Source organism: Pongo pygmaeus, chromosome 2 (genome assembly GCF_028885625.2).
Source record: "Pongo pygmaeus isolate AG05252 chromosome 2, NHGRI_mPonPyg2-v2.0_pri, whole genome shotgun sequence".
Lineage (NCBI taxonomy): Eukaryota > Metazoa > Chordata > Mammalia > Primates > Hominidae > Pongo > Pongo pygmaeus.
The window spans coordinates 195,312,513-195,336,888 of record NC_085930.1 but is presented as its reverse complement, the minus strand read 5'-3'; the positions used below and the strand labels follow the sequence as shown (position 1 = coordinate 195,336,888).

The 24,376-nt window shown below is 44.7% G+C and overlaps 1 protein-coding gene across 2 annotated transcripts in view; it reads left to right on the top strand.

Moving 5' to 3' along the window:
• The first annotated feature begins 15,690 nt into the window (after positions 1–15,690).
• The window catches only part of ETV5 (ETS variant transcription factor 5), a 62,600-nt gene continuing 53,914 nt past the window's right edge, over positions 15,691–24,376 (top strand). Inside the window, exons 1-5 of one of the 2 annotated variants that reach the window (XM_054482611.2) lie at positions 15,691–15,847; positions 18,835–18,953; positions 19,089–19,176; positions 19,306–19,353; positions 19,447–19,497. In XM_054482611.2, the coding sequence (XP_054338586.1) occupies positions 18,909–18,953; positions 19,089–19,176; positions 19,306–19,353; positions 19,447–19,497 (232 nt within the window). In that variant the 5' untranslated portion in view covers positions 15,691–15,847; positions 18,835–18,908. Of the gene's footprint in view, positions 15,848–16,077; positions 16,331–18,834; positions 18,954–19,088; positions 19,177–19,305; positions 19,354–19,446; positions 19,498–24,376 lie in introns of those variants that run through there. The other variant, XM_063662497.1, reaches the window with a different exon arrangement.

Here is a 24,376-nt window from a genome sequence, read left to right as displayed (position 1 = left end):
AAAATGTCCTCTGTGGAGCGAGAAAAATGGAGCTCTTTCCTGCCTAGAGAGAAGGGCAAATGAAGACTGGATGACGAGTTTCCCGCTTGAAGATATGTAAATCAAACCTGCTCTGGGCCCGTCAGGACCCCAGACATGAGAGGTGATTACAGACTTCTCTTCCTATCATGCTATGTACTTAGAAGTGCTGAACCTGCCGTTTGAAAACACACAGACACACACACCAGAAATCTTTACTTCATGCCCATGTTTAACTAATGAGGGAGAAGTCCCAGCTCCCAGCAATGCGTGTGTTAAACCACATCTTGTCTGCCTCGCTGGCCAGCTGAACTAGCCTTTTGCCCACCCAAGTATCACACACTGTGGACCCTGTGTGCCTACATTTTAACAAACATGCAGAATGGATGGGAGAAGTGAGGAAGAGAAAGACAAAAATTCCCAGTCACAGCAAATTAGGAGGATATCTTTGTATTTTGTTTGTTTCCTACTAAGGAATTCTTAGAAGTTCAGAACCTTCCATAATAAGCTGTCATCAGATACACTGGTTTCCGAATAGGGCCTCGGGTTTGGTTGCAGGGTTTTTAAGCTTCTGGCAGAGGAATGCAATGTTTCAACGTTGCCTTAGCCCAACCCCATCCCTTTCCACAGGCTGGGGCAAAAAAAAAAAAAAAAAAATAGTGTTGAACTGTCCAGTGTGCAAATTAAATCATTTATTAAAGGCTGAAGAGAGAAGGTTTAAGATCTCCACAGTGGATTCTGAAACTATAACCCAGGACTCCTTTTTTTTTTTTTTTTTTTTTATGATCTCATGTTCTCATCCTTTATTTTAATTCCTTTTCTTTCATTTGAAACGATGTCCTAATTTACTGCAGTGTTTTTTTCAGGACTCCCTCTTTACATCCATGTTCTGTACGTGCGAGTCTCCTGTGTTGTGCTGTCCTGAGGTCAGGCAGGCCGATTTTGAATTCTGGGTTAAGAACAAGCCTCAGCCATCCCTTAGGGCACAGCCTTAGCTGCCATTTACTGATCCTTCCTTGGTGTTTAAATCTGCTCAACAACAAACTGCCGGTGAGAAATATTGGTGTCATTATCCACCTCATTTTGTTAGTGGGGAATCTGAGGCTCAGAGACATCAAGCAACTTGCCCAATATGGCCCAGCTGGTATCAGAATTCTGCTTTGCCAACTCCAACACTCGTCCTGTTACCCCAGTGAACTCACCAAGGAAGTCAGCCTGCCTGGAACTTCACGAATACTATTCCTACTAGTTTATCATTCAAGTAACTTCTATTCTCTATTTCATTAGGTCGCCCATTTTTAACATGTGTAATTTAATTTAAAAATCACACAATACTAGCCCAGTCCATTCAAAAGGCTTTTTGAAAACCTCTGTTTCCTTTGAAAAGGGATTGTTATCTATGGCCATGCCACCCTGAACAAACCTGACCTCATCTGAAAATGGATTGTAGTTTAGGTTCCTCCATTTCACAGTGGAATTGCAAGACCTCCCTCATGTGTTTACAACATTCCTGTGCTGAGTGTTATCCCTTCTCCCAGGAGCCAGATTGACAGTCTCTAGCGCAGCCCTCTCTTTGGCTGACAGCTGTCATTCATAATGGCAAGGGGGCAGTCCTAGCCCCATCTAAAATAGGCAACAGAATGTAGCCAGATCGCCTACTGTCACACCTATACTAAAACACACACACACACACACACACACACACAAAGATATTCACGGTAGTGTTGTTTTTTAACCTCAAAAAATTGGAAACAGCCTAATACTCAACATTAGGGAAACAAGCAAATCATATTATAGCTATAAGAAGACATATTAGGCAAACTTTAAAAATTGAGTTTTTGAAGAATGTTTAATAACCTAGAGCCACTCCTATGACATAATACTAGGAAAAAATACAAAGCTTTGTATCTTTTAAAATCTCCATTATGTAAAACAGCAAGGAAAAAAGACAGGGAGGAAATATGCTTAAATGTTAACAGTATTCATTTCTAGAATGATGGATGTTTAGTTTATTTTTAATTATTTTTTATATTTCCCTAATTGTATACAATGGATATAGAATGATTTTACAATTTAAAGTGTCTTTATAACTCCCAATTTGGGTGAATTGAGAAGATTGATTTTAAAACTTAACAAAAACAAATGCTTTTGGAGAAACTGTAACAAATGAGATTATTAAATATCTGAAACCTCTCTGATTGGAATTAGGCCATAAGTTTAATTTTTTTTAAGTATCATGACAGATAGGCATGCCTGCCAGCTGAAAGAACTATTTAACTTCCCATCGCACTCCCTTACAAATAATGTACTAAGTCTTTTTAAAACAACAAATGTAACAGCCTACAGGATTCTGTTACTTGTTTACCCTGGACCTGGGCTCAAAATGGCTTGCATCTATCTTCACCATTCAAGATGAGCCCTGATGAACAAATCCCTGGTGTGCCTAGAGGGAGGGAGGCTGGGGAAGAAGTCAGGGGAGGAGCAAATATGAGCCTCCCCACCCCCCAACTCACACCTGGCGTGGAGCTTTGTCAATTACTCACTGAAGGAATGTAAAACTCTTTTCTTCCTACCGGATCCAAGCTAGCAGAGGCAGAAAGCAGCAGCAGCAGGACTTGCTGGGTTGATTCCAAGACACTGAAGAGTGTTGATAGCCCAGATAGCCTTCCCTGTTCTTCCTTGTGAACCCAGTCCTGTTCCTCTGAGCTTTGGGGTGTTCTGAGCCGGGACAAGAAGGCATCTGAAGAATGCTTTTTCTGATCCCCCATCTCTTCAGCCAGGTCTGTGCTCTCTTTCTCTCACCTCTCTGCTATGATGCACTTCAACCTACCCTTCACCCTCATCAGGTTCGTCGTTCCCAAATTTCCCCCTTCCATTTGTCACTCCTTTACTCTACAACTTACCATGGCTTGAAGAATCAGACCCAAATTCCTCAGATCCCCAATACACAGCCCCTACCCAACTTCCTCCAAACTCACCTCCCTTACCCCCATCCCATCCCACCTACTCCCACCCCAACCCCAGCACCCAACCCAGCTCTCCCTGCAGACTGAACTTCAGTGGCACTCCGAAGTTGGAAAGAAATGTTCCTTCACTAAAATAGAATAGTGGAAGCTTGTCCAAATTATGCTCAAAGATACAATTTTTCTCAATGTTAAGTTTTTCCCATCAATTTTTGTTAAACCTTTGGCACTCACAGCTCTGCCTATCTCTAGTGAGAGCCCACAGATGGCAAGGCGAAGGAACAAGTCCCGTGTGAATAATCATGGAAAAGCCTCAGGAGCAGCCCATCACGTGTCCTTCAACAGCTTGTTTATTTCACAGACACGTGCTCATGGTTGTGATTTTATATGTACACATAAAATAAATTCCCATTTTCTACTAATAAAATTGTTTTGGTTCATACGATAGAATTATATACCACATGCTTTTCTGATAGTCTTTTTTTTGTTATTTTTAGAAAAAAAAAGTCAGGCTGGGCGCGGTGGCTCACACATGTAATCCCAGCACTTTGAGAGGCCGAGGCGGGTGGATCACAAGGTCAGGAGATCGAGACCATCCTGGCTAACATGGTGAAACCCCGTCTCTACTAAAAAAAAAAAAAAAAAATACAAAAAATACAAAAAAAATTAGCGGGGCGTGGTGGCGGGCGCCTGTAGTCCCAGCTACTCAGGAGGCTGAGGCAGGAGAATGGCGTGAACCTGGGAGGCGGAGCTTGCAGTGAGCCAAGATTGTGCCACGGTACTCCAGCCTGGGCAACAGTGCTAGACTCCATCTCAAAAAAAAGGCATAATATTCTACTAAGAAAATTGTGGTTGCTAAGAGCCAGGACATCTCAGTGACTTTACAAAGTATTGCCTCAGACACACTCTTCTTCTTCCAACATACCAGACTCGTACACACTTAAGCCTTCATCATACCATTCTTCTTATGATCTCCATAACCCCTTTTCTGCCAAAGAACTTCTGCAAGGTCCCATCCTCCATGAAGGCTTTCTGAACCCTGTCCTGAGATCCAACAGAATCCCTTTCATTTCTTCGGAAATCAGTGAGGAACAGAGAAACACTAGACATCAGAGAAAAGTAGTAAAGAAGAAAACACTAACTGAAATCTACAAAGGAGGAAATATCACATTGAGAAGGAAGATGTGGGAACTATTTCATTTACCCCAGAGAATAGCGTTGTGGATCTTACTGAAAAGGTCACTGGTGGTCATGAAAGGCGAGCTCCTAGCGACAAGATTCATACAGAAAAGTTGGGAGAGAGCACAATGTATTACATTTCTACGCTATTCCAGATATTCTGCTAGATGCTTTTCAAATATTCTATTTATTCCTTTTGGAAACTTTAAGGTTTGCATTATTATCCTTGTTTTACAAATGATAAAACTGAGGCTCAGATTAAATTATTCGCTCAAATTCATCCACTTCGCGATGGAAACCCATTTCCACTGCCCACATCTACCTGGCACTGGACATCCTCACATACTTTATCTCATTGAACAGTCAAACAGCCCTATAAGACAGGAGTTATTATTCCCATTTTTCAGATAGGAGACTGATATGCAGAGAAATAAAACAGCCTGAACTAACAGTCCCCTAATCAGTGATGACAGAGTTGAGATAGGATATGGGGGTTTGGCTCCAAGTTCATGCTCTTTTCACCATACCCCAGCTGCCACAAGGAAGCACAGGTATAATTAAGTAGCTTTGAGAGAAAATATTACATCTGGGAAGCAGGGGGAGGTGGTTTAAGCCACCAAAGATCTTTGGATAAATAAAGAGCTTCTTTCAGACAAGAGTCTATAGAGCTATTACCATATTACCATATGGATTACCTAGTTACCATTTACATTTACAAGGTGTACACATAGTTGTAAATGAATGCTACTCGCATTCCAGTCAGGAATGTGTGGGTTGGAATGGGTAAAACATGGATCCTGTAATGAAAAACTGCATCTTGTCATCGAAAGCAGTTTAACTAAAAGGGAGGAAGGGGAAGTCCATATTTAGCTGGTATATTCCCCTGTGATGGAGACAGACCCTGTCGGAGCAGGCCCTAAGGTCAGCTCACAGGTTCAAGACGAACATTCCTAGGTGGGAAGATCTAGATGAAACTCAGATAAATATACAAAGCAATTAGGTTATGGAGCAAGGGGCAAGAAGAGTGAGGAAAGATTTCAAAGGTAGTTCAAGTCAAAGGTATACAAAATTCTCCCAACCAGGATGCTACTTGATGAAGAAAATTCCTTGATGCTCAGGCAGAAAGGAAAGCCTTGGAATGTTGATTTTTCTTGGCTGCCTAAAGACCCTCCAGATGCATGGGATGGATTGTATCCCAGGGAAACTGGCAACAATGGTGAGGACCAGCAACACCAGGGGTAAGTAAGACACTCTCTTTCGGGGGGACACTGAAGCCTCCCAATCTTCCCAGACCAGAGGAGAAGTGGAAAGTGGTTCTTCCAACCTGATCACTATTGCCCAGCCCCAGGGACACCTGTCGGGGAGGGAAAGGGACCTAGGTGGAATGAGTCAATGAGGAGGTAGAAGTCCTCATTCTGAACAAGACTTAAATAAGGACATGCAAATGGGAGACTTGGGAATTTGGATGCAATATGAACTCCTTCTGGGTTGCTAAATGCTAAGATGAGGCCCTAGGGCCCCATTGAGCTTCATGCCATTCCTAATCTGACCAAAATGAAATTCGGTGTCCCAGGGTCCAGGTACTGCTGCTAAGGAAATGCGGTGCTTCCCCCAGCACACACTCTGAGCTATTGCAGAGGCCAGATTACCAGTTCCTCGTTCTTCTCCCACCATGTGAGCAAGGCAGAAGCTGCGCACCTGTAAAACTTAAGTCCACAAAGAGAAGGTAACCCAGCCGCCCCCTTTCTCAGGCACAGTGTTTTGCTGTGCGGTAGAAATCACGTGTTCATTCACATTTTCATTCATCTTTTGGTGACCACCTCCTAAGTGCCAGGTGCTGTGTTTGAGGCTGAAGGATTCAGACAAGAGTCTGAGAGGTTCCCTGTAAGAGGAATTTGTGTCACAGGAAATACAGATGCACAAATAATGTGCTCTGTGCTTTAATTGAAGACATCACAAACGCTGTGATGTTTGAAGAGGTTTTTATCTTTTGGTTGATTGAGTTTTTGCTTTGTTTTGTTTTTTGTTTGGTTGGTTGGTTGGGTATTTGTTTGTTTGTTTTTTGAGTCAGGGTCTTGCTCTGTCGTCCAGGGTGGAGTGCAGTGGTGCACAATCTCAGCTCACTGAGCCACCACTTCCTTAGAAGTGCTGCAGCCACCACTTCCTTAGATCAAGTGATCCTCCCACCTCAGCCCCCCTAAGTAGCTGGGACTACAGGCGTGCACCACCATACCTGGCTAATTTTTGCATTTTTTTGTAGAGATGAGGTGTCGCCATGTTGCTCAGGCTGGTCTTGAACTCCTGGGCTCAAGGTCTTCCAGAATGCTGGGATTACAGGTGTGAGCCACCACGCTCAGCCTGGTTGATTGTTTTTAAGTACCTAAGAGATGTATTCAATGATTCCAAAATGTGAACTGTCACCCCTCTAATGATTATCTAAGACCCTTGATGTCCTGTCCCTAAAATATCCATTCTAGCCCTTTCTCAGTCATATCTCCGCCCTGACCTAACATTCTACAGTTTAGACACACATGAGGAACCGACAGTCCCTAGATGTGCCAGCTATTGCCAACCCCCCATGTTTGTGTGTGCTGTTCCCTCTGCCTGGAAAGCTACTTGCTCTGCAAAGCAAAGTTGAGTAATTAATCATTCAAGGGCTGTCCCAAATGTCAACCCTCTCCAAAGCCTTCTTTGACCCTCACAGGAAGTACTCACTGCTCCTTCATTTGTACTCCCAGAACCCATTTACAGGGCTCTATTACGACACCTGTAAACATTGTACAATAGCTATTTGTTCCTGTACCCTTATTCCACCTCCCACTAGACTGTGACCTTTTCTCAGACAAGTCCTAAGCTGAGGACACCAGCAACTCAACAAATGCTTCTAGAAGTGAAAATGAAATTTACTGCTGTGCAAACTCCTATGTGTCTTACCTTAATAAGAACCCATTAGAGGTGATTGCCCAGGCCAGGCGCGGTGGCTCATGCCTGTAATCCTAGCACTTTGGGAGGCCAAGGCAGGCAGATCACCTGAGGTCAGGAGTTCAAGACCAGCCTGGCCAACATGGTGAAACCCTGTCTCCACTAAAGATACAAAAATGAGCACGGTGTGGTGGCGGGGACCTGTAATCCCAGCTACTCGGAAGGCTGAGGCAGGAGAATTGCTTGCATCGGGGAGACAGAAGTTGCAGTAAGCCATGATCACGCCATTGCACCCCAGCCTGGATGACAATGTGAGACTCCATCTCAAAAAAAAAAGTGATTGCCCAGCCTTATCTGACAGAAGGACCAGTCACTTTCCATGGTCAGATACGCTCACCCACTTATTGCTGGGACTCTATAGTGTTATGGGGTGGGGTGGAGGGGACCTAAGAGCAGAAATACAGTATAATAAAATTTAATTTATATTTTTAAAAGGCTGTAACACATAGATATAGTTGTTTAGGCAATAGAAAACAGAATGATACACAAGAAACTGTTAATCATGCATGAAAATGGATACAGGCTAGGAGGTTATATACAGGCTTTGATTTTTCATTCTACACCTTTCTGTGATGTTGAAATTTTTGTCATAGATCTCTGTCACTTTTTGAAGAAATAAGAGATTAAAACAATTCCTGTGACTGCATCCTAAGTGAACCAACTAAAATTAGGTTGATGTTTACCAAAAGATGTGCTAGAGTCTCACTACAATGTTCATAGCAGCATCATTAAAAATAGCTAAAACTGGAAACTGCCCAAATGTTCACTAACAGTAAAATGGGTAAATGAGTTGTAATATACTCATACAATGGAATACTATACAGCAATGAGAACAAGTGAAATGAAACTACATACTACAAAATGAATGAATATCCCAAACATAATGTTGAAGAAAAGAAGCCAGATACCACATTATACACGGTACGATTCCATGTATATAAACTACAAAATCAGGCAAAACTGAGTGGTGATGTCAGAAGCCAAGATGGTGGCTACCCTGGTGGGGAAGGGGATTTAACAATTGGTAAGGGCTATGAAGGCGGTTTTTGGTGGGATGAGGAGGGGAGCCGGGAGTGTTCTGTTTCTTAATATTGGTATTGAATGCACAGAGGTGCTTACTTTGTGAAAACTCATAGAGTTATATAATTATGATTTGCGTATTTTCTTGTATGTGTGTTATACTTCAATTAAAAAGTAAACAAACAAGCAAAACAGGCCCAAATTGAGACACCTGAACATTCCCTTACATCAAGCTGATAATCCCTCTTGAGAGTTGGATCACGATCTTCCAGCCTCCTAGAAATAAATACAGGTCAGCGTGGAGATGGGAGTGAAACTGTGCCCCCTGATCATTTCATGAGCACTAGTGTCTTGTACCCAAGTAGAGCCTTAGGGCAGGAAGGAACAGACAGAGAACCTGTCTGAGGGTGCCTTCAGGGCTCTCCTGGGATGGGATGCTTTTCTCATATTTTACATCTTTAGGCATATAGCTTGGCCTCTTGATAAGAGAGAAGGCAGAGGAGGGAGAGGAGCGGGGATGAGAAGAGGTTTTCAGATGGGTCTGGTTTAAATTGAGACTGCCTCCTGCCCCAGAGCCAAGAGGCAGGCAAGACAGACTATTAGCAAGAAACATGATGGGGAGAGGAGGGAAGAGGATGTGTACTTCTTTTTAAACACTCACTGTGGTTATTTGGTTTGACATGGCCATGAGTGGGAAGATGCCTCAGGCTAAAAGGGCAGACTGGACCCCGCATTTGAAGCCAAGCGATCAAATCCACTGACAAGACATTTGTTCTGGGGGCTCAATTGTCAGTTGGCCATGGTTGATCTTCCCTTTGTCCAACTCAAAATAAATACAGCCCACTCCACAGGCCCAGCAGAGCCTCAGCGGAGGTGGGCGTCTACAGACCGAGCCAAGAGCTGAAAGAACCGCCCGCCTTACCACCCGCTCTCCAGCTGCCACGTTGAAGCAGGCCTATGAAGAAGCCCCACTCCAGCCCTGCCAGCCCCTTAGTCTCTTCCAGTGGAGCTGCGGGAGAGGCTGAAGCAAGGCCTTTTGTAGCTTGAGAAGGGCAAGTTCTGAGTCAGCCTGCTCCTGCTGTAGGAGCTGAAGTCCAAGGAGGGCACAGAAGGGGTTAACCCCTGGTCACATAAAACTCACCACCACGGGCATAAAAGGAAGCAAAAAGAGGACTCTGAGCGGTCAAAATAGATTTTGCCAAGTCTACACATCCAAGTTTGTCCACTTCCTCATTGGAGGGGATGCTTTTGCTGCTACTCAGAACCTCTGGGCTCTTTCTCTATGCCCATTGTAAACACACTTGGTTTGCTGGTTTCCACGCCTATGGCAGATCAGAGGCAGAAAATTACAACAGATGTGAGGGGCTAGAGAAGCATGTGCTGAATGCCTCGTGATGTTCTGATTAACAACCTGACATTGAAAAGGGGGCAGGAAAACTCGGAAGATCCAACACAGGATCCACCAAAAGTCCAGTAGCCCGAGGCTCTTTCACGGGGAACAGGCAGTGCCCCAGATTTCTCAGGGGTAGGGAAGGATGCAGGCGTGTGTCTGGCTCTAGGAGCTCTTCCCTGCATGGCGAGACCAAAGGACTCAGGAGGCTTGGGAGAGATTGCAGGGTCTCATGGCTGCTGCGCAGATTCTGCTGCAGAGCTGGACTCAGTTTTGAAGTCAAGGAGAAGCCATGGGAAGTTTCCTAAGATTTCCACCTTCTTTTCTTTTCTTTTTTTTTTTTTTTTTTTGAGATGGAGTCTCGCTCTGTATCCCAGGCTGGAGTGCAGTGGCGTGATCTCGGCCCACTGCAACCTCCGCCTCCCAGGTTCAAGTGATTCTCCTGCCTCAGCCTCCTGAGTAGCTGGGATTACAGGCACACGCCATCATGCCTGGCCAATTTTTGTATTTTTAGTAGAGATGGGGTTTCACCATGTTGGCCAGGCTGGTCTCAAACTCCTGACCTCAAGTGATCGGCCTGCCTCAGCCTTCCAAAGTGCTGGGATTACAGGCGTGAGCCAACGCACCAGGCTAGTTGTTTCTTTTTAAAGTTGTGGGCTGAAGAAATAAACCTGTCAGCCATCAGAAATCTAAATAGGACATGCTCTTCCAGGTTTTCTTGATAGTGGCTGTTTCATAAGAATTGAAAGTCAGAAGGAGACAGGAGAAAGGGTGTCTTCAAGCTCAGTCAAGAACCAGGAGAGGAATAACGTCCCCCAGACTGGCTGGATCAGAGGATCAAGAACATGCATTCTGTGTTCTGTCAGAGACCTGACTTGCTCCTTCCTAACTGAGAAAACTCAGACATGGTTTTAAACCTTTCACTTTGAAACTCAGTTTTCATATCAGCAAATTGGGTATTATTACCACCTCTAAGAGAGATTGGGCGTATTAAATGAAACACTGTAGTATGTAAAGTGTCTAGCACAGAGCATGGCATGTTGGAGATGCTCAGTAAACATCATTTCCATTCTCCTCCTAAAGTGGCTTTCATGAAGACAAATCCTTGCCAGCCCAGGACAATAATTCAGAAGTCTGGTTGGAGTTGCTGAAGCAGGTTCCTAAGGAAGGACAGCAGCTCTCATTGGCGTGGCAAGCAAGCAGCCAAAGCCCTGAGGACAAGGTGAGAGGCAAGACGACAAAGTGAGAGATTGCAGGAACTAAGGCAGCAGAGCAGAGTGAATAAGAGCAAGGACTCTATTCAAGATCTACATTCGGTGCCTGACTCCAGCTCTTACTAGCTGTGTGACCTTGGGCAAGTTACCTAACCTCTCTGTGCCTCACTTTCCTCAACTACAAAATGGGGAGAATAATGATATCTGTATCACAGGGTTATTAAGATGATCAAGTGGTTAATATAAGCAAAGCCCCTAAACAGAGTCTGGCACAGGAAAGTGTTCTTGCAGTGCTGGCTGCCGTCATTAAGCACACACAGCTTCCACAAGGCAGCAGAGTGGCTCCTGGGCAGGCACTAGGGGAGCAGGCTCTGTTGCTTGGGCACACTCCCTTTTTTACTATGTGCTAGCTATGTGGCCTGGAGCAATTGATTGAACCTTTCCGTACCTAAGCTTTCTTATCTATGAAAAGTGGAGATAATGATAATAGTACCTCCCTCAGAGGGCTGTTGTTGGGACTAACTGTGCCAAGTCATGTGGAGTGTTTAGCAAAGTGTCTGGCTCATATTAAGTACTCAGTAAATGTCAGCTATTACTATTCCCTGGCTAGAAGGAACCCTAAAGACAATATGCCCCCTATTCTTTAAGGAGACACTGAAGCTAACAGATGTTCTTTTCTCCCTTAAGTTTTTAGGGCCTTTATTTCTGAATTTTAGAAAGGAAGATAGGATTCTTTATCTCTCCCTTAAATAAAAACACATTTCAGTACCTTTTTTTTTTTTTTGAAACGAAATCTCACTGTGTCTCCCAGGCTGGAATGCAGTGGCACGATCTCAGTTCACTGCGACCTCCATCTCCCAAGTTCAAGCGATTCTTCTGCCTCAGTCTTCCAAGTAGCTGGGATTACAGACATGCACCACCATGCCCGGCCAATTTTTGTATTTTTAGTAGAGACAGTGTTTCACCATGTTGGCCAGGCTGGTCTCGAAATCCTGACCTCAGGTGATCCACCTACCTGGGCCTCCCAAAGTGCTGGGATTACAGGTGTGAACCACCACGCATGGCCAACATTTCAGTACCTTTTTGACACTTCCCTCAAATCCCTTCCTTCCCCCCATACAAGAATAGGAAAGGACTCCAGGAGCATTGTAGCCCACACCCCAAACTCTAGGCAGGCCTACACTTACCCCGGCATTTCTAACAGAGAAAGAGGAGGCATTTTCCCAGTATGAGAGACCAGGATCATGATGCTTCCATATCTCCCACCATCATTTTGGTGATCAGCTCAAGACAGGGTTGCCCAGAATTTTAGGGGAAAATTCTAAAAGCAGTTCTCTAAAGGGTAACAGTTCTCAGGCTTGGGGCAAGGTACTTTCTTTTCTATTCTTCTACACTGTCTCCCTCTAGACACACTGCAAATTGAGTTTAAACAACAAGGGTCTAGTTATCCATGCTGTGATTGAGTTTTGCTACTGCCAGAGGACAAAGGCTAGATTGACATTAGATGAATGTGCCAGAGGATTGGTCTCTCTTTTTGTTTTCTTTTCCAAGCCTGTTTCTCTCCTGGAGGAGAGGGAATGATAATTAGAACACATGCTTGTTTGACAAAACTTCCCATGTAAGTAATGTTCCTAAGAGGGAAGACTCAATGTAATAGACAAAGAGCTTTTAAATACTACCTTTAACTCTTATAAAGGCAAAGATAACAAAAGAAGAGGAGCCAGGGAGGTAAATCATAAAGAGAAGAAGGAAGAAGAGTGGAGAGAAGATATCAGTAAATATTTAACAACAAGGAGCCCACCCTGGGCCCAGGAGCTGGCTCAGGTCATCGCAGGCTGTACTCTGACTTTTAATGCTGCAGCCAAGATGGCTGTGCCAAGAGCTGTACGCCTTGTCCAGCACAAACCTCCAAATTCCCAGAATCAGAGACTCTGAGAGATGGGACAATCCTCAGAGTTCTTCTATCCTGGAAAATGCATTAGTCCCTCTACCCTATCCCTAAATCTTTCTGCATAAATGCCTCCTGTGATGGGAGACTCATGGCCAGATACAATGTTCCTTTGTTGGACCACTCCAAACATCCCAGACTCCTTCCTAACCCCATTCAGAGCCAAAATTTGCCTCTTTTGACTTTGGCCAGCTCTGTCCTTTACCACTCTGGGTTGAAATGATGTTTCCCGGTAGTCGCTGAACAAGAGAGGCACATGCTAGGTCTCCCACATATGGGCTCTGGGATGTGACCACCTTGGTTCCTATCCAAGTTCAGCAACTGACTTTCAAGCTCTGTGACCACTGGCAAACTACTTAATCTCTGTGCCTCAGTTTCTCAACTATATATTATAGAATGGAGATATTAATAGTCTGACCACTTTGGTACTATTATTATGAGGATTAAATGAGATAATCTGTGAAGAATTATATATGGCATGAACAAGTCATATATAAAGTGCTGAGTAAACTTCAGATACTGAAGTTACACAGCAGACTGTGGGCTCCTCCAACGCAAAGACTGGGTCTTATTCATCTCTGCAACTTTTTTGCCTAGCACGAAGTCTGGCTGAATATTTGGTACAAAATACATGTTTACTGGATAACTAAATAATCACAATAATTAATTGGCAATTATTCTGGTGTAAATCCCTGCACATGATCACGTGTTCAAGACAAGCATTTTTGAAAAAAATCTATCACCCAATCCTCCCCTGCCCCCAGCTGAGCCGCTATTTGTTACTACTCAACCCAGAACTATCCCACTTCTTTTTCCAAAGTGGAATGGAGAGACTTGGCTTGAGGCAAAGGTCACAAGAGCCAAACTCCAGGCATCAGGTCCAACCCTGTGAGGAAGTTGCTGTGAAGCGTGCTGCACTGTTTTCCTGTAGCCAAAGTTATAAAGTGTGATTGATGTGCTACGGTTTAGATGGTGAGGATAGGTGGCTCTGTGGGCTGTAAGCCTTCCGGAGGGCTGGGGCCTGAGAGACTTAAGGGAAGAGGAGTGAGAAAGCTCCTTTGGAAAAAGAGTTTAGAGAGCAGGATGTCATGGGATGGGATAGGGGAGGAGCGGGAGTGGGGGTAGACAAAATTGGGGAGGAGGAGGATCTGGGAGCTTACGTGGGCCCTTCATCTAGCTAGGGAGATAGAGCTCTCAGGAATGTCAGCAATAAGCTCGGAGCACAACGGTACTAGTGTAAGATCTCCAGCCACCAAACAGAAATGGTACCACCTGGAGAAAGAAAAAGGGCACTAAGGGAAAACTGGAGTCGGAAGCAAAATGTTCTACCAGGAAACTAGATCTCAAGGAACTGCTTGTTACATGTTCAGAGCACTTTCCATTCATCAACTCATGCCCATTTCAGTCTTTCAAAGTCAACAGCTCCAGCGTGCCTGGTCAGTGCTGAGCCCAGGACTCAACACGGGTGCTGCAGGTTGCTTAGGTGCACGCCAACATTTCAAGGGCTATAAACGACAGACCAAGTGTCTGCTCTGTTTAAGAGACATAAGTGGAGATAGGAAAGAAGGTAGGCAACCTTTGACTTAAGTGTAGGGGTGGCAGGGGCAGGAACTGCCCCAGAGTTGGCCACCCTGGGACCCCCATTGATAGGGGCTCTCTCCTGTCACTTAGCATCTTTCCTCCCCACCGCTGGCACGCGGCGTGAATGGCAGGGCACTCCAGCAGGACGAGAACAGAGCTCCGTCACAGGCCCCCAGCATCCCCGGGGAGAAGATAGAGCCGCCCCACGGCCTTCACAGGAGGGGGTAAGGGGGCGGAGAGGGGAGAGGATTGTTTGTTTATTTGTTTCCTGGAACACCCTGTTAAGAATCTCAGCAATTGCAGTTAGTGCCCTATCGTTTGGCAAGCAGAGCCGCTTCTCGTCGTTCCCAGCTGCACGGGATCTAATTCGCAAATACACCATCTTGCATTCAATACTTAAATGGAAAACAAGCAGCCCGGGGAGGGAGGCAAAAAGTCTGAGTCTGCATGCCCGTTTCGGAGGGATTTAGGTTTCCGGGTCGGTGGACTTGCTGCTGCTGTCCCCGGAGAGGATTTCTTTGAGCCCGAACCCGGTCTCACTTCGACTACAGAACCCACTCTGGCGGAGGTTACGAGCCGCAGTTAAAGAGAAAACGGGATTTGGTTGGGCGTTAGGCCTTGCCAGTACAAAATAGTAACTAAAATCTGTTTGAGAGCTGAGATTTTAAAAGGAGATGCTGCCTATTCTTCCTACTGGAAACCTGGTTAAAAGAAATTAAGGCCTCTCTTAAAGGTAACTAAGATTAGAGGGCTTGGTTTCCGTTTTCTGTGTTTCTGTGGGCTAAACGCCCAGGTCGGTCAGCGAGTTTGTGTGGAATGACGAATTCCTCTCCCCTGAATTCTAAAATGATAACTTTGCTTGGTGCTGCAGCTGCGAACGTCTGGCGCCAAGCGACCCAATTCTGGTCGGGGCTTTGCTGGATGAAGACGTGGGGGTGAGTGGGTAAGGGGGAAGAGTCGTGCCTCGGTGAAAAGTCGGGAGAGCGGCGAGAAGGGAAGTAACGGCGGCTCCTCCTGGTCTCGGCCCCTTTAAGTGCTTCACTGACTCAGCTAAGCTTCCCCCTCAGGTCGCGTTTTTTATGAATGAAAAACGTCCTTACATTCATTACATAAACAAGCCTGTGCTGATTGGCCAATGGCCCCCGGTGCATAAATTATGTAAAACAGACCCCTGAAGGGGTGGAGAGAGATGCACCGCTGGCCAATGGGGGCCGGAGTTGATGGGGCGGCTTGGTTGGATTTGCCCGCAGACAGGGTAAACAAGAGGTGATGGACAGCCGCGGGAACGGCCTGTGGCCAATGGGAACAAGGCTGGCCTAGGGCCGCGGGCCAATGGCGGCGGGCGGAGCAGAAGCTGCGGGGGGCCGGGCCAGCGCTCCAGCCTGGTTGGCAGCTGCGGCGCAGAGTCCAGCCGCTGGTGCGCGGAGCGGTTCACCGTCTTCGGAGCGGTTCGGCCCAGCCTTCTGCCCAGGCGCCCAGGCCCGGTGCGCGCGTGCGTGAGCGCGCCTGCGCCGCCGGGGCCGCTGCAAGGGGAGGAGAGCGGCAGCCTCAGGTGAGGGGGTTTTGCGGGGGCAGGGGGGACATCGGAAGGGGCGTCCGGCCACTGGTCCGACAGGCCCAGCCGGCCAGAGTTCACGGGCTGATTCAGAATCTTCAAAGTCGGGGTGCAGTACCTGGGGTGACCCCCCCCGAGTTGACCGCCCCCTCCCCCCGCGGCCCGGTCCGGTTTGGTTCCTGGGAGGCGTCGGGCGGGTGCGGCTAACGGTTCCGGAGCGCGGGGAGAGCGGCTTTCCACCCGTCGTGGGGGAGGCGCGCCGGAGCGTGACTGCGGGGGCTCCCGAGTGGATGGGGGATCGCGGAGTTGCGAGGCTTTCACGGTCTCTGGAGATTCGAGAGCCCCGAGGGGACTTGGAGGCTCGCGAGAAGAGACGCTTGGCGGAGCTCCGCAGTTGGGAGGAGGGGGCGGGAAGCAGTTCGAGGGGAATGTCTGAGAGGCGCTGCCCCCCAGAGCACCGGGAGGGGGTAAATGACACAGGCAAGTGCAGCCTGCGGGGGCGGGGGTCGACCAGGAACTTACTCAGGCCTTGCAAGTTTCAGGTGGTGGAAAGGGGACATCCAGTCGCTCTGCTCCCACCCAGCAGGATGAGGGCGTCGGGCTGTGCGGCGACTCGAGAAAAATCGGGGCGCACCGGAACAGCGGCCTGGGGATGGTGGGGGTAACACGGGTGTGGAGGGGACAGCACCGAAAGATGCTGGAGCCTCGCAGCGGATTAGGGTTCCGGCCGCATTTTCAGAGGGTGGAGAAAACTCGGGGGGGAACCGAACTCCTGGTCGAGGAGGGGGTGCCAGGGAGAGATGCTGGGGGTGGGGGGATTGGAAGCGGTTGGTAGCGCCGGGCGCCGCACCTCGTTTTTATGAATGTGGGTGACTTTATGAATGAAGCGGGTTTCTTTCGTTGGCTCGCTGCTCCCTGCGGCTTTTTTTTTCTTCCCTTTTTGTGAATGAAGCATTGAGCTTTCTTCCTAAAACGCTGGGGTGAGGGGCCTGCGTCGGAGGCTGGGCGTGCGTTGGAAATGGGGGCGGGGGCGCAGCTGAAGGAGTTTTCATGAATGGGGAAGGCTGGGAATTGGGTGGAAGTGTGTCTTGTTTTGTGAATGGGGCCCAGCGCTAGAGATCCAGTTACAGCCTCTACCTGATGTGGCGGCCGCGGCTCGCTCTCCCATTCATAAAACCGGGCCCGCTGCGCGCCACAGGGGAGGGGCCTGGATCGCGCTGCTGCGCTGTGCTAAAGTTTTCCTGGGGGCGCCCGGGGCGCGGGTGGGGGGGGCGCAAAGGAAGTGGTTTAAACTCCTGGATGAACTCGAGCTTTTCATTCAAGCTTTTAAAAAAATTATACTTGGAATACAATTTTTCTAATCCTGGAATGCCTCTTTTCGGTTCGTTTATGGCAGTTTATTTCTTTAATTTTTTAGAATTTTTTTTGCTCTTCCGGGTGAAGTATTTCATCAGGAGACTGAAAAATATCTCCCCCTCCCGTCTCCTACTGGTTGTCCCCTTCCTCCTAACACGTTCACAAAATGTCTAAGGCCACGATTTAATCTGACAGATTTTCCTAAGCGACAGAGCACTCTCTTTCATGCCCCTCAACTCGCTGCTGAGGTTTCTCAGATTTTGTATACGGTTTGGTGGCATTTGAGAGAGGCATTATTCTGAACGTTTCTTGTGGTGTTTGGACGGGGCACGCAGGCAGGCTGGCGCGAGTGTTTTTCTAGGAAGTTATGAACTGTGTGCTATTTTGCTCCTCTTTTTCCTTTGACTTTGAAAATATCTGATTCCTTGGGCCAAAGTGCTGAGGAGGATCCTGGCTGTGAAGGGTTTCCTTGTATCCTGCTCACTTATGAAAAATTTGATATGCTACACACAGTGTGAAAAATTGGATGGAATTGCTCACGGGGGAAAAGTTTCCTGTTTAAAATTGTGTATATGTTAAACAAAAGAAGTTGACCTTTAAGCATTTTGAATTGCTTAGAGCTGGAGTGAGTGAAATTAATGTTTTTCCACCTTTTGTTGACTTAACGGTGTTTTTATTTGGAGAATAAAAGTGTTTAGGAAGATGCTACCTCCCTAAAATTGTTACTTTATTCCACTCACGTTAGGAGAAGTTTTCTCCCTTCTAACCCCACCCTTTTTCCCCAGACTCAACACTTACCAGTCCTGAAATGAGTTTCATTTGGGGGTGGGGGTTATGTCTAGAAAAAAATGACTCCGCTATAAGAAACAGCCTAAGTTTTAAAAGACCTTTGGTAGAGATGCATTGTACCACATGCAATGGAATTAGTTTTTTTAATCCATTACTTTTCATAGACATTTTATTCTTTTAGAAGTTGGAGATGTCACAAATATCTCTGTAAGTAACCAGGGAGATATTTGTGACATTACAGATGCTACATCTGTTTAGACCTCTTTTAAATAAAGAGTTGTGTGTGAAGATAAGTATACCTCTGATCGATTTATTCCAGGAACTATATATAGTGTTTTAACAGTGACCTACAAAATGCTTTTAGAAACACCATGTATGTCAGATCTTTAATTGCCAATAATTTGGAATACTTAAACCCAGTTTCTCTGCTTCCTGACACTGTACTGTCAAAAATTAAATTATATCTTTTTAAAAAACCCTACTACAAATGCCCTGGAGTATATGAGAGAATCTTGAAATCACCCTTTTATTTTATTTTATTTATTTATTTATTTTGGTAGAGGACAGACAGTAGCAAATCTGTAATTTTAATGATTTACCAAAGAAAGAAAAAATGATGACTGGGTAAATGGATTTGGCACGGAGTACATCGTGTACCTCTGATACCATTAATCAAGCCCGGCGTTGGTCTGTAAAGCTTGCACCTTGAGTAGGTTTTAAGTACTTTACAAAAGGGTAATAATTTTGTACAGGCCCTAAAAAAAAAAAGGCAGTCTAAAAATTGTTTCATTTCTTTTTTTCCCCCCTCTTAGTTAAAATCTCCCAAATTCATATTACAGGAGGATCCCTTTTCCCCCAGAAATTACTCAATGCTGAAACCTCTCAAAGTGGTATTAAAGACGCTGAAAGCACCATGGATGGGTTTTATGATCAGCAAGTCCCTTTTATGGTCCCAGGGGTAAGTTTATGTGGCTTTTGGTTTGTTTTGTCCTCCCTCTCCAATATGAGTCTTCCCCCTGTTGGTTTAGTGAGTCGACCCCCTTTGGACCTCTTTACTACACTTGAGCCTTCACTTTCTGTTGGCCTCTTTCAGAAATCTCGATCTGAGGAATGTAGAGGGCGGCCTGTGATTGACAGAAAGAGGAAGTTTTTGGACACAGATCTGGCTCACGATTCTGAAGGTAGTAAAGCTTTCCCTGCCTATGTTGTGGCTTCCCTGCTCCCAGTGACAGTAGCGTGTATGTTCTTCCCTGTCTTCTCCCTAGCAAAAGAAATATCCTCATTCTGGGGTCTTCTGTTTTCAATTTCAGAGCTGTTTCAGGATCTCAGTCAACTTCAAGAGGCTTGGTTAGCTGAAGGCAAGTTTCATGGATGTCCTATTTTCCATATAAAACATTTTACTGTGCTTTTTAATAAAACTTAAAGGTCTAAAATAAAAATCTATTTTCCAGCACAAGTTCCTGATGATGAACAGTTTGTCCCAGATTTTCAGTCTGATAACTGTAAGTACCTTTCTGGTGATGGCACATTTGTTCTGAAATTGTTTGGTCTTGGATCATCCATGTCTAGAATATGCTTTTTTTCAGCTACGACCAGATTTAGACAGTAGTATGCATTTAGTTTCTTCTAATAATTCAGAATTAATCCTGAAAACTTTTATTTCTTAATAAAATTATTTCTAAAGTATTTCTACTGTATTGCAGGTAAGACTTACTGAACATAATTTTATCCTAAATTGCTTTTTACCTTAAAAATATTGTAAAGCTGACTGGGCGCAGTGGCTCACGCCTATAATCCCAGGACTTTGGGAGGCTGAGGCGGGCAGATCACTTGAGGTCAGGCATTCAAGACCAGCCTGGCCAACATGGTGAAACCACATCTCTACTAAAAATACAAAAATTAGCCAGGCGTGGTGGTGGGTGCCTGTAATCCAAGCTACTCAGGAGGCTGAGGCAGGAGAATCACTTAAATCCAGAAGGCAGAGGTTGCAGTGAGCTGAGATTGCGTTACTGCACTCCAGCCTGGACAACAGAGCAAGGCTCCCTCAAAAAAAAAAAAAAAAAAATTGCAAAGCTTTAAGCTCAAAATTATAAATTAACTGACATAATATATTTGGTGTTCGGCCAAGCATCTATTAATCACACATTGTTTTATGGCTTTTTTGGGGTTTGTTTTATAAATTAAGTCCTTGATGTGAATCATGAACCTGATATTTCTCTTTTTCTTAAAGGTGCAGAAAATAGTTAATGGAAAACTCCAGTTAACTTTGGCTTCATCCAACATGTTGTCAATTTTGTCTCTACTCCTAAGCTGACAAGGAGTGGTCACAGAGTGGCCTGATTTACTCTTACTTTTCATGTAGTTGCTGTGGATTTTCAGAGAAGAGAAACTTTTTCTTAAAATGGCCACTAAGTGCTCATTACTACAGAGAAAATGCAGTGGGAAGCTCAAAAGATGGCTTTCAACACTGGCAGGGGCATGGTTACTTTGCACTGATCTTTTGGGGCTGTCCTCAACAGGTTTGGGAGCTTTTATGGTCTAGGCGGAGTTATCAAGGACAAAGCTGGCTGATGAAATTTGAGCAGCACAGGGCTGCTCTAGAGAGCATTAGTCACTGGCGAATGAGCAGGTTTAAGAGAGGCCTGGAGAAAATGCTGCCTCTCTTGAGAGTTGCATCATAGAGAAATTCATGTCTCTTAGTCATAGTTTATAATAGCAAGCACCTGAGCCATGCAAGGACTCAATTTCTCATTTTGGACCAACAGATTCTTCCCAGCTTTGTTTTATCTCTGGGTAGGTGGGTGTATGTGTGTAAAAATGCCACTGGAGAGAGAGTATCTTAGGTCTCTCTCTAAGTAAAAAGTTGGGTATTCCAAATCTTTTAAATGTAAGAGCAGAGGTAGCAGCTAAACATTCCTTAATGATAGGCCTCATGTCCAAGGCACAATGCCATGAAACTGTAAAAGGGAATAAACTGTAACACACACATGCATGGTTACCTTAGCTTTGTCACAGCTTGCTGTGGATGTGTTCTATGGGAGAGTAAATGCGTGTTAATTATTGCCCTTTGATTGCTTTCAAGTGATTGGGAAGCTTGCCATTGAAAGACTAAATAAAGATAACCCAAATTTGTGTGTGTGTGTGTGTGTGTGTATGTGTGTGTGTGTTTGCAAGATGAAAGACAGGGTTTGTAATCCAACTTTGTTCTGTGTTGACAGTTTGGCCCAGCCTTTCCAGTTCTTGCTCAGAGCAGCATAAACTGCAGTCTGTTTGGGAGGTGGCTTTCTTGGCAGAGGTTCTTTGAAATGCTTTTATGACACTTTTGTTTGTTTCTCTGTAACCCAAAAGAGTTAAAAGGGAGATGAGATGGCTGCATTCAAATTGATTGCATGTGCTGAAGCAAGGGTATGTTCTTTGTCAGCAAGCAGGATTTATATTTGGAGAGATATTTATCTGTGGGAATAGGCTAAAGTGAAGAAATCAATAAATGTGTTTTGGCTCTTTAGAAATAATTTCTGCTCAGCAAATACAATGTGCTAAGTTCTTTAATTAAAATTCCATACCTCAAGTGGAGGTAATTTGTGAGATGTTTCTGCTTAGCAAGTATGATTTTTTTTTACTTTGCTTACTTTTTGTTTTAACTGCCTAAGGTTGAGCCTTTCTGTCTTTTAAGGATAAAAGAGATGGTTGACTAGCCTAGAAAAGGTCTTCTAATGATTCTTTCCCTCTGACTTTATTTCTTGAGGTAGAGCTTCAAGAAGGGATAGATTCAAATAGAATAACTTGCCTAAGAAGCAAGGCAAGAACACAAATGTGGGTGGTGCATCTTTGAGCCATTCATTCTTGCTTTTATGTTTGCCTGCAGTTCAGACTGACAGCCAGAAGCATGAGGAGGAGCTGGCAGAGCCCACAGCCGGCTGCATGCACTTACTTTTCCATGAGCACTTTCCACAGCCTCGAGTTCAGGACCAGCTTCACTCCAGTCATTTTCTGGAAGAGCCCGTGATGTTTTTCAGGGAAGGGAAAAAAACTTACGAGTTGGTTTGACTCACTTAACCAATGAATATAAGCCAAACTTAGATTTGCCAGGGGAAAGCAAACCTTTTTTTTTTTTTTTTTTTTTTCCTCGAGACAGTTTTGCTCTTGTCGCCCAGGCCAGAGTGCAGTGGCGCCATCTCGGCTCACTCACTGGGATGTCCGCCTCCCGGGTTAGAGCAATTCTCCTGCCTCAGCCTCCCAAGTAGCTGGGATTACAGGCACCTGCCACCACACCTGGCTAATTTTTATATTTTTAGTAGAGACGGGGCTTCACCATGTTTGCCAGGCTGGTCTTGAACTCCTGACCTCAGGTGATCCGCCCACCTTAGCCTCCCAGAGTGGTGGAATTACAGGCGTGAGCCACTGTGCCCGGCCTGTAACAAATATTCTTGCCAGTGGCCACTGGTAATACACTTTCGTATTAATAATGATTTGATAATTTTCCATTGTATATGTGTAAATTTATTGTATACATGAAAGAAAGAGAAATACTAAGAAATGTAGGTAATATTTTTATTTTGGAATGTCAGTTTTAAAGATTATGGCTTTTTTTTTCCTCTAAACACTAAAAGTTCAACTTCTAAAGAGATTATATTTTGTAAGTTTCTTAGAATTGGGTTTCCTGCCCATAGGGATGCATCCTTAAGTCTGATTTGAGTGAATGAAACCATTGCTTTTATATCTAACAGAAATGCCCAGCTTACTTCTAGCTGTACAGATTTCACCTCTACCTCACACATATAGATATCAGTAAAGCATGGAGACTCTGAAAGGTCAAATTCAAGGGAATAGAAATCTATAGGTCACAGAGATTCTACCAGTGGGCCTCATTGTCCCTTGGTCCTAAGAAGTAACCCTGAAGATCTCAGATTGCTTGAGTTGGATGTCCCTTGTAGAGACAGGCTTGCCCAGCCCCCTCCTTTCACAGCTATTCCCAAATAGCTGGAGAGACTGACCAGTAGTGGGGGCAAATGGGAAGGTTTAGGTGAAGTAAGAGAAAGATTTATCAAATAATATTCTTAAAGAAGCTCTCACAAAGCTGCAGAGTCAGGGAGTAGTGGCATATTCAAGTGTATTCAGGGCTCTCCATTATTTCAGATACCTGGAGATGGCGTTCAGGAAAGCATCTGGGAGACCTCTGGCTGTCCAATTCAGCACTCACTTCTCTTCCTTCTATGATCCTGAGAAAGTTAATACCTTGATGCTTTGAGTTTTTCCATCTAGGATTTGGAAGAGACAGAGTAATTATAAAAGAAAAAAAATTATAAAAAACTGACATATTTAGGCTCACACCTGTAACCTCAGTGCTTTAGGAGGCCAAGTCGGGAGGATCACTTGAGCCTAGGAGTTCGAGGTTACAGTTGCAGCGAGTAGTGATCACACTACTGTACCCCAGCCTAGGTACCAGAGCAAGACCCTATCTCTAAAAAACAAAAAGAAAAAAAAATGCCATGTTTCCTAGAAGACACCTTTCGTGTGTATACAGATAAAACTGTGTTCATATTTCCTATATATGAAGAAGTGTTTGTGCATGTGTATATATCTATGTAAGTGTGTATGTAGCTAAATGTGTACCTTAACACATAGAGCTACTAAACCAGGGAATCTGGGTCAGTGCATAGATGTATGTACATCTTTACTACACATTTTCATAGAACTAACTATGCCATGGATAAGATTGGAACTCAAGAGTGTTTCAAAGTTGGGGTAAGGTGATGTGTTCCATTCATTTTTCTGAACTGACCGTTTGGGTACTTAAAGAGTGTGTTACTAGATTTTAGCGTATATAAATGGCAGTTTTTTAAATATACCTTTTGGGTCTGATTTTTAATCTCACTCATTAATTTCAGTTATGCTGTTATAAATATATACCTGTTAGCATCTTGAATAACTAAGATATTTTATGCTGAGTAGACAGCATGATAAAAATCTTATTTCAAAATCATGGCCTCCATACCAAATACAGCCTAGACAATTGTTTTCAGATCCAAATGACCCCATTTTCCCCTTGAAGTGTTCTTTTTAGATCTGTGTTTCAAAAAGAATGGAACAACTGGAGGAAGTACAAGTAATTTCCTAAGGACCAGCTAATTAACTGATAAAATCGACTTTTCATAAATACATTGCAATAGACGGCTGGGGAAATAGGATTAACTGTTATGACAGCCTTTGAGCCTAAAACACATTGATCTCAATCCTGTTTCACGATGAGATTATTCAGCTGGATTTCTTTATTAATGTGTGAGGTTAGTACAGTAAAGGCAGTGCCTTTCGTTTGGAGAGGGTACATCATTTTGGTCTTTGGTCCTAGGTGTGGTGTAGCAAAACCACGTTTTCTTGGTT